Here is a 14,405-nt window from a genome sequence, read left to right on the forward strand (position 1 = left end):
ACACACACACACACACACACATTTTCCCATTTCCCTAATCAGCCATGTGAATCCATATTTGGGTTTAGAGATGTGGGACTGTGTGTTTCTTTTGTCTATGTCAGGTTTTCCCACATCATCTGTCCCTCCTGCCCAGGCTCATTACTCTCTGTTCTGCCTGCTCCTCTTCCTCCTCCTCTCACCAATATGCGCATCCCTTTCCCTACAAGACACTCAGAATGGCGAGATAAATCTAAAGCAGATGTGAAATACAATAATAGTGTAAACACGTTTGCTGAAATTGTCTTTTTGCAAAACAATACCTATATATATATATTTGTTTTTAATAGAAAATGAGTGAACTTACAAGGATAGAGAAGAGAGCAAAGCAAAAACATACTGACAGCTGTTGCTCCAAGTCTGTCTATGAGTTGCAGTAAAAACAGAAGTGTGAAAACAACCCACACAGGGACAATGAATCTGCTGAATCCTATTCATGACCTGGCCCAGTCCTGCAGAACAAAAGCTCTCCCAACTTCATAATTTACAGTTTATGTGTGCTTTCCAACGTCCTGATGTGGCCGCAACCTGCTAATGGAAGAGAGTACACACTGAGAGTGCTCACTGGCATCCTGTGCATTTTTAACCTCACATAGTCAAAAGCTACCTCCCTGGTTTGTGCACAGAGGGAGACAGACCAGGACATCTGAGCCAGCATTTACTGAAGCTACAGTTATGGAACAGTGAAGGGACTTAATCCATGGAGCACGCTTACCTATACAGCTAGATAAGGTGAATGAAGGAAAATATCCCTTGCCCGGCTGGTCACCACTGAAGGAACGGGAGATGAGACGGAGGAACGAGGGAGAAATACTCGGCCAGCCAAGCTGAGGAGATGGCAGTCATACAGCCCAATCTGTCAGTCTGACTACCTTGCCAGATACAGGGTGGCTCACACAAAATTACACACTTTTTGCTAAATACCAAGAGACAGTGAGGCTATACACACACACATACACACACATAGAAATTGTGGCTCCAGCACACACACCAAGTTGTGGAACATGCTGTACTGAAGCAAACAGCATGATGCAACTGCAATTTAAACGCCCGTTCTTTAACAAAATACGCACACAATTCCTGGTTCACCTTCTCTTCCTGTTAGCACACAGTGTCATCTCTTGCATTAAGTTAGCTCGATGGCAACTTGCGGTGACTTTGGTGTAGGAGCTGTATTTTGCTCCACTGACATGTACGGCTGCCCTGTCTCCCTTTGACGAAGCATCTGACATTTTAAGAGAAGCGCTTTAGTGAAGAAGAAAAACACCACCCTGCTATCTGTACAGTAAGTATGAAGCTACAGCTAGTAGCCTGTTTGCTTAGTTTTGCATACACTCTGGAACTCTAATTTATTTAAAGGTTACAAAATCTCACCATGGTAAAAGAAAAAGATCCTTCATACTAAATAAATAGTAATATAAATTTTTAGACTGATAAGTAATAGAGGGATGTTTGTACTTTGGCAGGTTAGCTTTTTTCTCAGTGTTTTCATCCTTTTGATCAGCCTAGGCTAGCAGGGTGAATTAAGGTATATCCTATTAAAAGATGCACAATTTCTGTCTCTTCATGTGTCTGTTCAGAGTTCTCCAGCACGACCATGAGATCAGGAACCAAACTTGGCACACAAGTACTATTAAACTAACTCTACACTGGAAGAGATTCACATGATGCTACATGATGCTACCCAGCAACCACCTACCAATCCTTTAGACACCTACAAGGTTCATGTAGCATAATTAACTGTATAACTGTACTTAAGGCAATGGGATTTCAAGCCATGTCAATTAGTCCAGCATATAAAACCAACTTTTTTCCTGCCTGTGATCTTATGCATTTTAGTCGAGTGCATCATGATGACGTGCATAGGGAAAACCATGATGCATGTAAATATGCAGTTATATTGGATTTTAAGTTATAAAATCCTCTTTTACTTTATGAGTGCATGTTCGATTGAACAAAATCTTGCACACCAGTTTCTCATTCTACATTTAATAGGGTGTACAGTAGGCATGACCTGATAAACTCATGTAGGTGTTGTTCCTACATTATAATAACACTCTGACTTCAGTGTCATTTGACTAAACAGACCTTGTCTGGGCATTCATTTTGCATTAGCCAAGAAGTTAGCTAACGCTATTAAAAACTATCACGTGCAAAACAACATGAGTAACCTGATCATATAAATTAGTAAAGACACTTCCACACAAGAGATTTATGTAAACAATGGCATTTTGTTACTTTTTCCTCCATATTCCAAAGATATGACATCACAGCAACTTCATTGGTCAGTTGTAATGTTGGTCCTGGACCAACATTATTATGATGATGCAGGACACCAACACGCGGATATCAGATACACCGTAGTAGTAGTAGTACTTTTTTTTTAATGGACAGGTGTCAGGTGTGAAAACCTTGATGATAGACGTAAATACATTTTACCATATATAAGCATGCTATGAGTCTCATATTTGTCTGAGGTTTATTTATATAAACAACCTCTACCACCACTACTTTTACTCTGCTCAGTGTGGATGTACATCAGTTTGCTAAGAGCACATACAGACAAAACACTACAGCATGGGCGTGTAGTAGTACTCACCATATATAAGCATGGTTGTACCCTAATGGTTAATAATACTGCATAATAATCTACAATGAGCTGGCCCTTTGTCACACCTACATTAACATTACCCTTATCCACACACCACAGAAAAATACTATGAGGAAAAAAGCAGAGCAGTCTGAAAAGCATAAATGAATATGTGCTACTTTTTCTGTGCAAATCATTCTGGGTATTTTATTTCTCAGTTCCAGCATGAATAGAAAGTAATGTATTCTGGTGTGAGAGCACAGAATTGCAGTTAACTGTGCTCACATAGAACTGGTATAATTTAAATAGACAGATATTAAAGCATGCTCTTTTTTCTATTGTAACCAATATGTAAAAAAAACATCTTAAAAAAATTCCTTGATGCTTAGACCCAGCAGGAGGGATGCTCAAGCACAATGTATTTGCAGCACACTGACAGAAACCCTGTAGTCAACCGTCCCATTTAACTCTCAGTTACAAAGGGAGTACAGTAATCGTTTTTCCCAAAATGTCAAACTATTGCTTTTATGACTTTGGGCAGTTTTCTTTTAGAGGACACCTTTGTGGATGAGTGGATCCAGCTGGGGGCTTTTGTTGCGTGTCATACCCCCTGTCTCTCTCCCTTAGTTTCCTGTCTATAGTCATCAGCTACCCAATATATTAAAAAAAATACAAAAGTTCAGGGTCATTTATGCTAGCTCACACTGCAGATCAGTTCTGCAGGGTCTGTTTAAGATGAGCAAAATTACAGTTGGTAGCTGGAAAAATGCTTTGAACCCATTATAACAGAAGCTATTACTCTTCATCTGTGTAAAATCGTGGTGTGGAAAGACTAATTATGCTCTGGAATGGTAATGATGTCTGTCAACAGGATAATTCGCAAAGAATTCACTCTGAGCCTTAAAGTGAATGCGATTGTGCGACCACTGGAGGTTTAATGCAAGGATTAGTGGTGGTGATTTAAGACTGGCAGCGAGGGAAAAGGGCACGTTTTCTAAAAAAGTAAAATACTACAGAGCACGACTACATTACTGATGAGGCCATATAAAACAATAAGAGTAAGAGCTTGGAGTGACCTCAAGGGGCTTAGGCAAACTCTTGACCTGCTGTAAACATAGCCATCATATATTATCAACACTCCAGACACTGTTCCTCTGGAGAGATAATCTCATAGAGCGCCCGAGCCACCTCAGATCTTTCATATCAGCGCCATGGTGCTCTGAAACACTATGGCAACTGCTCGCACACGTAATCTCTCCTGGGTGTGAGATGCAAACAGAGCTAATAAGTTTGAAGAGACAGCAGTGATCACATTTCCAAACGACTCTTTGCATCCTGCTCGGATAACCGAATAAAGGATATTCTCAGCAAACCACAATCCCACTTTCAAAACACTTGATCCTAAGATGACAAGCGCCAGGCTATCCATTATGCAATACTCTCCTTTTCTCCATCGCTAATCAAAAGTGGAGCAACTTCCCTGGATGGGATTAACAGTCGCTCAGCCTTGCCTCTTTGCTTTTAGGACAGGGAAAAAGGTGGTAGGATGCACTTAACCAAATGCATCATGGCACCTACTGACAGTGGGAGCTGCAATGAGACTGTGGAGGTCATTGTGGTGGCCGTGGTTGGGGAGGGGGGATAAGGAGAATAAGCAAAAGAGATTGCGAAGAGAACACAAACCGGCACGGCGGCACTGGGTGGTTACGCAACAGCATACACAGAAACGTTCGCTACACACACGCAGTAACCACAAACATGACAAATGTCCCACCGCTGCCTCTAAATTTGAGTCAGCCATGTTAAAAGTTAGACATTAAACCGCTCCAGTCAGTTATGAAGTCACATTGCTCTTTTCAAGTTTGCCTTTTTTTCTCCTCTGCTTCCTTTTCTCCCCTTCCCCTATCCCAGACTAAAGCTGTCAACTACCCTTCATTCTTTACTATGCATGCCTCCCATCCCCGCTCTTCTTCCTTTTTGCACACACGTACATAGACATATACACACAAGGCCTCCTCTCTTCTGCGTGACCTTGACTGGCTAGCACTCCAGGGCTTGTTCTTTGCCTCTCCCTCTCCCTCTGTCTCTCTTGTTCCCTCCATCTTTCAACGCTCGTCTCCACTCCATCGTCTGCCTCCCTAGCTCTTGCTTTCTATCACTCTCCTGCCGGCCGGCTGATGCTAACCGGTGCCCCCCCCCCCCCCCCTTTTTTCTTCTTCTTTTTTTTTCTCCTCCTCGCGAAGGCACAGAGGAGAAAGGGACAGAAGATGGCAGAGAATGGAGAAGTGAAAGACCTCCCCCTCCTCCGCAATCTAGTCAGCTGGGAGAGTCCACCATAAAAATAACTCCAGCACTAAGAAGCTCTATCAACAAGTCTGCTATATAGGGCCTGACTGATTTGTTATATTAACAGAAAAACTGGACTTCCTGCATGGATAATTTGTAATAGCTGGTCAATTACATTGCAGTTACCCCTATTTAGCATCTATTGCAGCCATATAAATATTTTAAAATGGTTTAAAACACACTTAATGCAGTTTTATATCAGATTTATCAATGCTTTGATAACAACTCTATTTTTTCTATATAAGAAGGCAGTTGATACATTGACCTAAGAAGTGAAAGATCCCCGGTTTGATCCCCAGAGGAGACACAGATCCTTTTGGGGTTGTGTCAGGAAGGGCATCCGGTGTCAAAACATGTGGAGCTACCCGCTGTGGCAACCCCTTGTGTATAAGAGAGCAGCCAATAGTTGTAGTGGCAATAATATGAAACATGTCTGTAAAGAGGAAGTCTTTGTTAAATGCTCAATCGGGAGGGTGCTTTGGATAGTGGGAGAAGCGAGGGGGGTAAACGAGACAATAAATATTTAAATGTAATGCGTCTTTACATTACATAAGGCTGATTCCATGTTATGTATGAGTGATGCTCCCAGAAAGGGTGCAGGTGGAGCAAAAAATAAATCTATTCTCCACAAATGCGGTTTTTATTTCTCAGTAGCGCAAATTGCTTGATTCAAAGTGTGATTAGACTTTGCTCTAATCAGCTGATACGGCTTCCTGTTCCACCGGGGAGGATGACGAGGCCTCTCAGTGGAACAGTGAAGCAGCAGGTCCAAATCCATGTTTCGTTGCAGGTGTTCCTACAAAAGCATCTAATTGCCTGAAACCGAGCCTGTTCTTCGTACTCCAGTCATCCTTGAGTTTTTGTTTTTTTCCCCCCAATGGCTCAGCTCATAACACCCATCTGTATCATAAATTGGAGCAGTTAACTCTTTGACTATCCATTCAAAGCTGAAATAAACATGAGCTCAGCTGACAGAGCAATCCATTAAATGTCAAACAGGCTGATTAAGCACTCTGTACAATAACACTGTTCCCGTGCCAATTTATGTACCTTACACATATCTAAAAGGTCTCTGCCACGATTGTGCTCAGCAATCTGATGCATGCAGACTGAAGCTCATGTGTTTAACTCCAGATTTGCTATAATATATGACATTTCCATCTAATCTACATCTGAAATGAATGCAGCAAGCTGACAGGACTTCAGAACAGCTCCCAGCTGCTTTATGTTTTAAACAATATTAGAAGGGAAAACAGAGGGCTTCGTGAATAAATATCTTGAGCAACCTTTCTCCAAAGTTTGATCACACAAATGCAGACTTGTTGAATGCACCTGCTAAGCCAGACATCTTTTTCTCCCAGGATCCAGTTCTTTCTTTTTTCTTTTTTTTTTTCAATTCATCTTGCTCTAAGAGGCATGGTCATTACAAGACTGCCACAGCAATCCCCCAAAAATAATTTCCCGTTCAACATTAGTAAAACAGCCATGAAGTCGAGGGACATCATCAATTTCTACAGGGCAATAATAACAAAGAGGTTAGGAACTCGCAGTCTTCCGCTGACACCTACACTTCACACCGTGTTAAAGACACCCCACAAACCTCCTCCGTTTTTTCCATTTCATTTCCCTCGCACTTAAAATCCTTTGATGCACGCTAAGAAAGGTGAGACACCCGGGGCACAATGAGGGTCTTTTCATTCAGCGGTAAGTGATTACAGTAAATCACTCTAACCACAACTTTGGTTCATATATAAGAGCATATTTCAGCATGTTGCCCGTGGTCTGAAAGGTGGTGGCAAACCATAAATAGAAATGGGTTAAAGGTTAAAATAAAATCTATACTAGCAATTGCTAATAATTTTATCTCTAATCATATAGAATCTCTCTGAGGTCATGCTAAGGCACAGCAATGCTTTTATCTAAATGTGGTGACTGTTTGATTTTAACGTGTTTGCCATTTGAGTCAGGCTCATTCGAATGCTAACATCTGCAAAATAACGCTAAAAAAAGCTGAAGCACATGGGAATATTATTAGTACTAAAGAAAAATATGGTATAAACCGATCATTATTATGCCAAAACGTGGCCCCCAAAAAATTCTCAAAAATGTGAAACGTGAAAGAAAGTGATTGGATTTGTTTAACTTTTGTGAAGACATCTCACCTTTCATCCGAGAGGCTTCTTCAGTTTCCTGTCCCAGGTATTTAAACTCTCCACCATCTGGTTTCAGAACTGAAGAAGCTTCTTTGATGATAGGTGAGACGTCTTCACGAAACTTAAAGAAGTCCAGTCGCTTTCTTTCCGATCTCCTTAAACCATGCTCAAACGTGATTCGTCAATAGCGTTCTGTTTCCAGACTACAAGTGGACTGCAAACAGAAACCAGGAAGCTTCCTGCACCAAAAACGTCTCTCACTTACATATGCTACATTTTCATAAGCAGAATCTGTTTGTGAAGAGTCATAAGCCAGTGTACTATAGACATATTAAATTGCAACTTGACAATGGTGCTTCATTCAAAAATAATGGGATCATCAAAATTATAACATTTATTTTCTGGAGCTCGTCCAATCCGGTAATTGATGAGATAATTCACAGTCATGATATTACTCCTCTAAAATGATGCCATTTGCTTGCTGCATAACCTTTATTACAGGCTGCATATTCTATGAAGAAGCCAAAAAATATATATACTCTACTTGAAGAGCTATCTTAGTGCAGCTCCTGCATGCCAAGTTTAAGTCATTTAGATTGGTAGCCCTGCCCGAATGTTTGGACGCCAGCCCAAAACCAAGGCCAGCATCAACCTAAATCAATAGTGAACCTGACGTTATTACTATACATCATATTCAAGTAGTATGGGGTGCCAGACAGAGTCTGGGACCACACATCAAATATATTTAGGGCAATTTGTCCCAGATGGACAAACTCTGTTTCCAGAAAGTATGCATCACAGAAAGCAGAGAGAATAAAATGTCAGTGTACAGCTTTATACGTTATAGTTCTAAAATTGTGTTTGCCGTAAACTGGATTGTTTTAATCACGCATCCGACAAATTGGGACCCTGCCCCAAGAAGACATATTAGGGATTCACCTCTTACTGTCAGCGACGCAGGGTGAGTGCATAATACAAGAAGTCAGTCAACCACAGGTTCTCTCTCTCGGAGCGTATCCTCAGTGCAATCTATCAATAGATGTCTCAGTATCGGTCCAACAAATCTATTATCGATAGATGAAGCTGGAAAGTTCTTCTCCTGCTTTTCAACAAGCTGAAAAATGCACTTTTTCAACTGGAAACAAAACCTCCAGTCTCTGACTACTGTTGTTCCTCCCGCTGAAGAGGGAGTCGAATTGTAGCACAGACATTTCACAAGTAGAGGCAGTCTTCTGGTTATGCATGGGGTGATGATGCTGCATGCCTCACAGATTTTTCACACTCGCTGGTGATCGTTAAAGAGAAAAAAAAGCCACACAATACACACAGTGAGGCCCCATACAGACCCAATCCATTGATGAACAATGGCAGTGTCACTAGATAATTCCAGTGACTAATTACCTAAGTATAGAAAATCAGTTACAACAATTATCTTTAATTAGGATACAGCAGGCTTTGGTTTAAAACAATCATTGTTCAAAAGGAACCTAAAGATTGTATTTTAGATATAAGGATGAAAGTTAAAAGAAAGCGCTATAGCCATCTTTTTAAACAAAAAGCAGCTGTGAAGCTGTTTTCAACTTCTCAGATATGAAGATTATCTGTTTTTCTCTCAAAGCAGGCTGAACATCTTTGAGCTTGGGACTGCTGGATATCGTAAAAGGAATCTGAAACTTTAATTTTTAGAGAATAAACTATGAATCAGTAGCTCGTGAAAACCTGAACTCTCAGAGCACCCAGCAACTCAGAAATCCAAAAAACTGATTACTGTTATTTAAGAACTATTAGTGCCACTGTGCATGACTTTCCAATTGGCTTTCCATCCATCTGCTTATCCAATTCAGGCCTATCCCAGCTGTCACTGGGAAAGATGCAGGGTACACCGTGGACAGGTTGCCAGTCTGTCGCAGGGCTAACAGGCTACTATTCATGCTCACATTTACACCAATGGCCAATTTAGAATCACCAGTTAACCTAACCTAATCACCAATTAACCTTCTTCCCACAAAGCTGAAGTACTCGGAGGGAACCCACACAGACACAGTGAGAGCGTGCAAACTCCACGCAGAAAGGCCCCAGCCAGGTGATGGATTTAAACTCAGGATCATTTTACTGTGAGGCGTGCTAACCACCACAGCACTACCCACTGTTTTCCAATTATTCTGTGTTTAAATAGCAAATACTTCCATCAGTACTGATCATCCTGTCTTCAAAAGTACATTTGTCATATTGCCGAAACCATGAAACACGAGTCTCTGTGTATTTTTATGTGCCAATATGGCAAAGTAGGGTGGTAGAGACTGTGCCGAAACAGCCACATGATCTGGCAGGTGTTTATACTAGCTGACTAAAATGAAGGCCTAGTTCAAAACGGGTGTGGTTTGGCATGTGAGTGCTGAATATCGAGTAGTAATGAGAATTAAGTACAAATGAGTTGGAACATCAGCATGCTGCCTACTATCAAACACTCCTGGAGCTCACACTGCAGCATTTTTCTGATCAGTAAATGCTCTTAATAGTTGCTGAATGTTTTCCAATGGGCATAAATGAGGAACCGTTTAGCTGCCTGACTGAAGAGACAATAACAGGGTGCCACATTATCAATCTTCAGTCTTTTCTTTCTTCAGTGATTGACTTTTGTTCTCAAGTTATAGTGATCACAGCCCACTTTCAGTCCTATTTCGGGTGTTTATTTGACGGTAGCCCACAGTTTGTGTGATTGTCAGGTTCACATATGATCAACCTGTTTGTTTTCACCCCCCACACTTTAATCCTCTGAGGCCATAATCAATATGTCCCCGGCAGACCTTTCTCCCTCTCCCTGCCACTCCACCTTGAGACGCGGTGTGAATTTAAAGGCCACATCAGTGCAGCGAGGGGAAACACCGACTCGTTTCAATCAATTAAAAGCGTCAATCACAAGTTCTTCACTCAGAAGAGTAGCTCCGTCACGTCGGGAGCCCGTACTCATAACTTTACTTCCTCAGTTGCAGTCCATTAATTCCTGAAAACATTCTTTTGTCTAACGCCGGGTTACAGCAGCGTTCACTTTGCAAAGCTCGCCTTGAACCTGTCTCTGACACGTGTGGCCCCCAAACTACAGATTTTTTTGATGTTCGGATTTCCCTTTGCAGAAATGCGTAGGCAGAGGCACAGCGGTGCTTTAAGCACAAATTCTAATGTGCTCACAATGACAGTGCTAGCATGCTGATGTTGAGCTGATAATGTTCACCATCTTAGCGTTTAGTGTGTGAGCAGGCGAGCATTTGCTCTGCACCAAACATTACCACAGCGGAGACTGATTGTGTTATTAAAATGATGGATTTTGACAATAAACCAAAGTATTAGAACTCACGGTGCCAAGATAGTTATGTTCTGGAAAAAAAATATCAGGAAATCAACAGATTTGGGAACATGAATATCTGTACCAGCAGTTCTTGAGACATTTCATTTTGTAATAATCCTAATTTGTAATAATATTTTGTATTAATCTGGCATCCAAACACTAAAGCCACAGTATAGCCACAATTAAAAAACAACAACAACAACAACCCCAAAATAAACAAAGTGGAAATTCAGATGTAAACTAACCACCTTTAGCTGTCAGCAGGGGCAATTCTAGGATCAAACCTTTTCCTTCCTTTCCTCCTTTTTACCTTTGCAAACCTAAATTCAACTGCAGTCTAATAAGACACTACTTATTGTACTGTCTAAGAATGACTCAGAATGAATAATCACAGTTCTTATACTGGTTTTGGGGTGGGCACTTCAGTTATAAAACCTGAGGCAAAGGCTCAATTATGTTGACCATAATTTTCCAGAGTTAAAGAACAATTTGTTGCAAAGCAGATAATAGCTTTTGTCAGTATCTTAACCACACAAAGCTAGTCCATTGTACTTTAAGCAATTTTAAAAAGTCTTAGTGCCACTTTATATATCTGGACATTAGTAATAGAGTTGCTTTTAGCTGTAACCTGTGCTGTGCTATGATGAAATTCAGATGTGCTTAGGCACCCCCCCAAAAAGGGTCCAAACTCACCAGTGGGTGCCAATAGGTTTGGCCACTAAAGTCATGTCCAGTCCAGTTTTGCATGCTTAAGCAGCTTCACACTCAACTGGGAACCCTCCACGCGAATGTCAGCAAGAATAATTAAAACAGTGAATTTTGTTGCATCAGTGTGAATTTTAAAGAGGTGAGATGACCCCCCCCCCCCCCCCCCCCAAAAAAAAAAAAACGACATGTTTTTGTACCCTATTGGAACCCCTTGACTTTTTTGAGGGGGGGGGGGGGGTACATTGCTTTACTGTGACTTATCATCAGTTCTCTTTATTCTGGAGACACATCACTTTAAAGGTGCTTCAGTCTTCTCAGGTTCCCCCAAAGTGTCTAGTGTTGAAGGTTTTTTCTGAGGCGTGGGCGTGTGTGTGTGTGTGTGTGTGTGTGTGTGTGTGTGTGTGTGTGTGTGTGTGTTGGTTGGGGGGGGGGGGGGGGGGGGGGGGGTGCTGTGTAATCAAGCCCATATTTCTGCTGTTTCCGACACCGCATTTATTCGCTGATCTCACTTGCATCATTGTTTCTAAAGCCAGCATCTCTCTCCGTCCCCAGTGGTGCTGCCGATGCTGCTGCCACACATCCCCGTACAGTACATCGTGTTGTGGTCCTTGCATGTGTGCTGGGGATCACATTATCTCGCATTACAGGGAAATGAACAAAAAACGGGCCCTCCCACTCTGCTTCTTTTTTCTTCTTCTTCTTCTTCTCTTTTTCTTTTTTTTTCTTTTTTTTTTGCTCTTTTTACACCACCACCCCTCTCAGCACGTCCCGCCACTCCCCCTAGCCCTGTCCTCGGTAAAAAAAAAAAAAAAAAAAAAAAAAAAAAGCAGCAGGTGTTATTTCCGTATAACCTGAAGATTTAGGTGGTAATTAGCATTACCTCTCAGCCCGGGAGAGTTATATTTATGCTTGCTGGTGACGGCAGGGGACGCGAGTCGAGTGTGCTTCTGGGCACCCGACGAGAGAAGAAATCACGCCTCAAAAACACGTGGGAGAGATTACTCAAATATTCCTCCTTTGTACCCTCTTTAACCCTCTAGCGGCTGCACGGTTGTCTCTCCCCGTTAAGCAATAAGCTGCAGCCCATTAGTAATTTATTTTTTCTTGCAGGATGTCAGGCACACCATAAATACACATCTACATGCACACAGGTTTCACTGTAGCTAAGGGCTTTGACCTTGTGTTATGCTGCTCTTATTAAGTAGCTGTTGCAAATGTCCCGAAAGCTCCAACAACACAACGCAATGCACGCTGGCAAATCCATGCATATGACAAAGTAGATGTGCTTACAACAGGTTCACAATTGATGGTTCAAATGGTGCACTGGTAGAAATGCAGGAATGGGCTAAAGATTCTCCTAGGAGGCAATTAACTGCACAGATATTACATAATGACAGCCCACACTTCTCACCAGCATCCCCGGTCCATGCCAAAGGATGAGATGGGGCTTGTTCAGAAGAATTACGTTAACGAGGAGGTTGGGGATGGCGGGAGGGTACACCCCCCTCTCTCATTCCCTAACACCACCACCTTTTCGTGCCAGTCACCTCAAAAGGAAGCAGCGGGTCAGAAATGAAACACCTTGAAACTGTCACAGGACGCTCTCTCCCTCCGCACAGAGGGGCACAATTCTTGACGGGATCTTACCTTTGCTATTGTCCTCTTCCCTGTTCAGATACATGGCTGTTACTTCACTCCGAGGCAAACGCGATCGCAGGTATTTGTTTGCGTACTCCTCCGGCGCGTACCGTGAGCTCCGCTGATGTGATTTCGTAGTAGTAGCTGTTTATTGTTTTTGTTGCTCTCCTCAACAGCTTCTCCTCTCTCCTCCTAGTGGATAGGTAGGCTAACCAGTTTGAGACTCTCACTATCTCCCTCCCTCCCTCTCTTCCTCTCCCTGCCTCCTTCTCTCTCTCTCTCTCTCTCTCTCTCTCTCTCTCTCTAATAACCACTGTGCGCTGTGGCTCAGAGGACAAAATGGGGAAAGTGACTTTTGCAGCAGTGTTAAGAAGTCTGCCACGTGTGATTTTTTTTTATAATTTCGCTTGCTTTGCATATGTTTATCATATTTAAAAATGTGCCTGTGCGCGTAAAGGGGAGTGCAGTCACAGCCCACCGATGGAGACTTATTTAGGCAGGGCTTGTAACCATGTTGCACAGGTTAATTTGGAAAACTCTTTGGTTTAAACAGCTTTTAACTGTGTAAAGGTACCAAATTACAAGCAAAATCCTGCGTTCATTTCAGTCTTTAGCTTCTCTTTTAATCAGAAGATTAATGCGTTAAAAATGTAAATGCCCAGTGATTCTTTTATTAGAATGGCCATAGGTTGTGCATGTAAAATGCAGGTGAAATGATTAGCTGACAACTAAATCCTCATTTAAGCTATTTATCAAGCAAAACTGTCTCCTTCTCCAGTAGAGTTCAAGCTTTTGTTCGTTGATGCCAACATTAACTGATTTGATCCACTCAGGAAAAAGTTCATGCCCAAAATGCTGACTTTAAGTAATCTGATCACATGTTAATTTTCCATGTAATTTGTTTACATGAGTACATGTGACTCGAAAAAAAAAGTTATAAGTAAATATTTAATCAACAGTGATGCTAATCATTACTAAATAACTATTTAAATATCCAAACAAATGTTGAATATTAAAAGTGCATTTCTTAAAAATGATATGATAATAGTGGAGTGGAATCACCAGTCTTTAATTAATTGTCTTTAATTAATAAAGACAAACCAATGGCAGCGCTCATGTACTCGGCACACTGTCTGAATGACACATTTTAATGGATCAATTTGTAAAACCCAGTGCTTCACTACCACCTAACACTGATATGATGCGAGAAAAGTTGGAAACCCATCTGGCCCTGTCACTTCACCCCACCTGCCTCATATCCATATCCCCGCGTTGTATAGTATTTCATGCAAGAGGGTATCCTGCATGAGTTTGCCGACCGCATCATTAGGCCCCGGGCAGACTGAGGGCTTTCTTGGAGTCATTGGGTGCTTCCCCTGTCACTTTTTGATGCAAGGTGATGTGACGACTATCCCTATATTAGATGCAGAAATGAGATGTCGGTTATTTTACCACTCGGTATTCAGCCTGCCTTACATCACCCATTGGCAGCCCAGGAAGTGGTGAAGGAACAGTTTGTCCATGACCTTGACTTAGTTCTAGAAAAAGCCAGTTAGAAAGCAAATTAAAACATTTTCAATTATTT

At 41.7% G+C, this 14,405-nt stretch overlaps 1 protein-coding gene across 1 annotated transcript in view; it reads right to left on the reverse strand.

Annotated features, from left to right (window-relative positions):
- The window catches only part of LOC147324790 (synaptotagmin-7-like), a 55,223-nt gene extending 42,201 nt beyond the window's left edge, over positions 1–13,022 (reverse strand). The window contains exon 1 of the mRNA XM_086298845.1: positions 12,830–13,022. Coding sequence (XP_086154971.1) covers positions 12,830–12,863 — 34 coding nt within the window. The 5' untranslated portion in view covers positions 12,864–13,022. The remainder of the gene's footprint in view (positions 1–12,829) is intronic.
- Between the last annotated feature and the right edge of the window lie 1,383 nt (positions 13,023–14,405).

Source organism: Aulonocara sp. 'chitande type north' Nkhata Bay, linkage group LG7 (genome assembly GCF_057382095.1).
Source record: "Aulonocara sp. 'chitande type north' Nkhata Bay isolate Kocher_YH1m ecotype deep benthic linkage group LG7, A_spYH_male_GT1.1, whole genome shotgun sequence".
Taxonomy (NCBI): domain Eukaryota; kingdom Metazoa; phylum Chordata; class Actinopteri; order Cichliformes; family Cichlidae; genus Aulonocara; species Aulonocara sp. 'chitande type north' Nkhata Bay.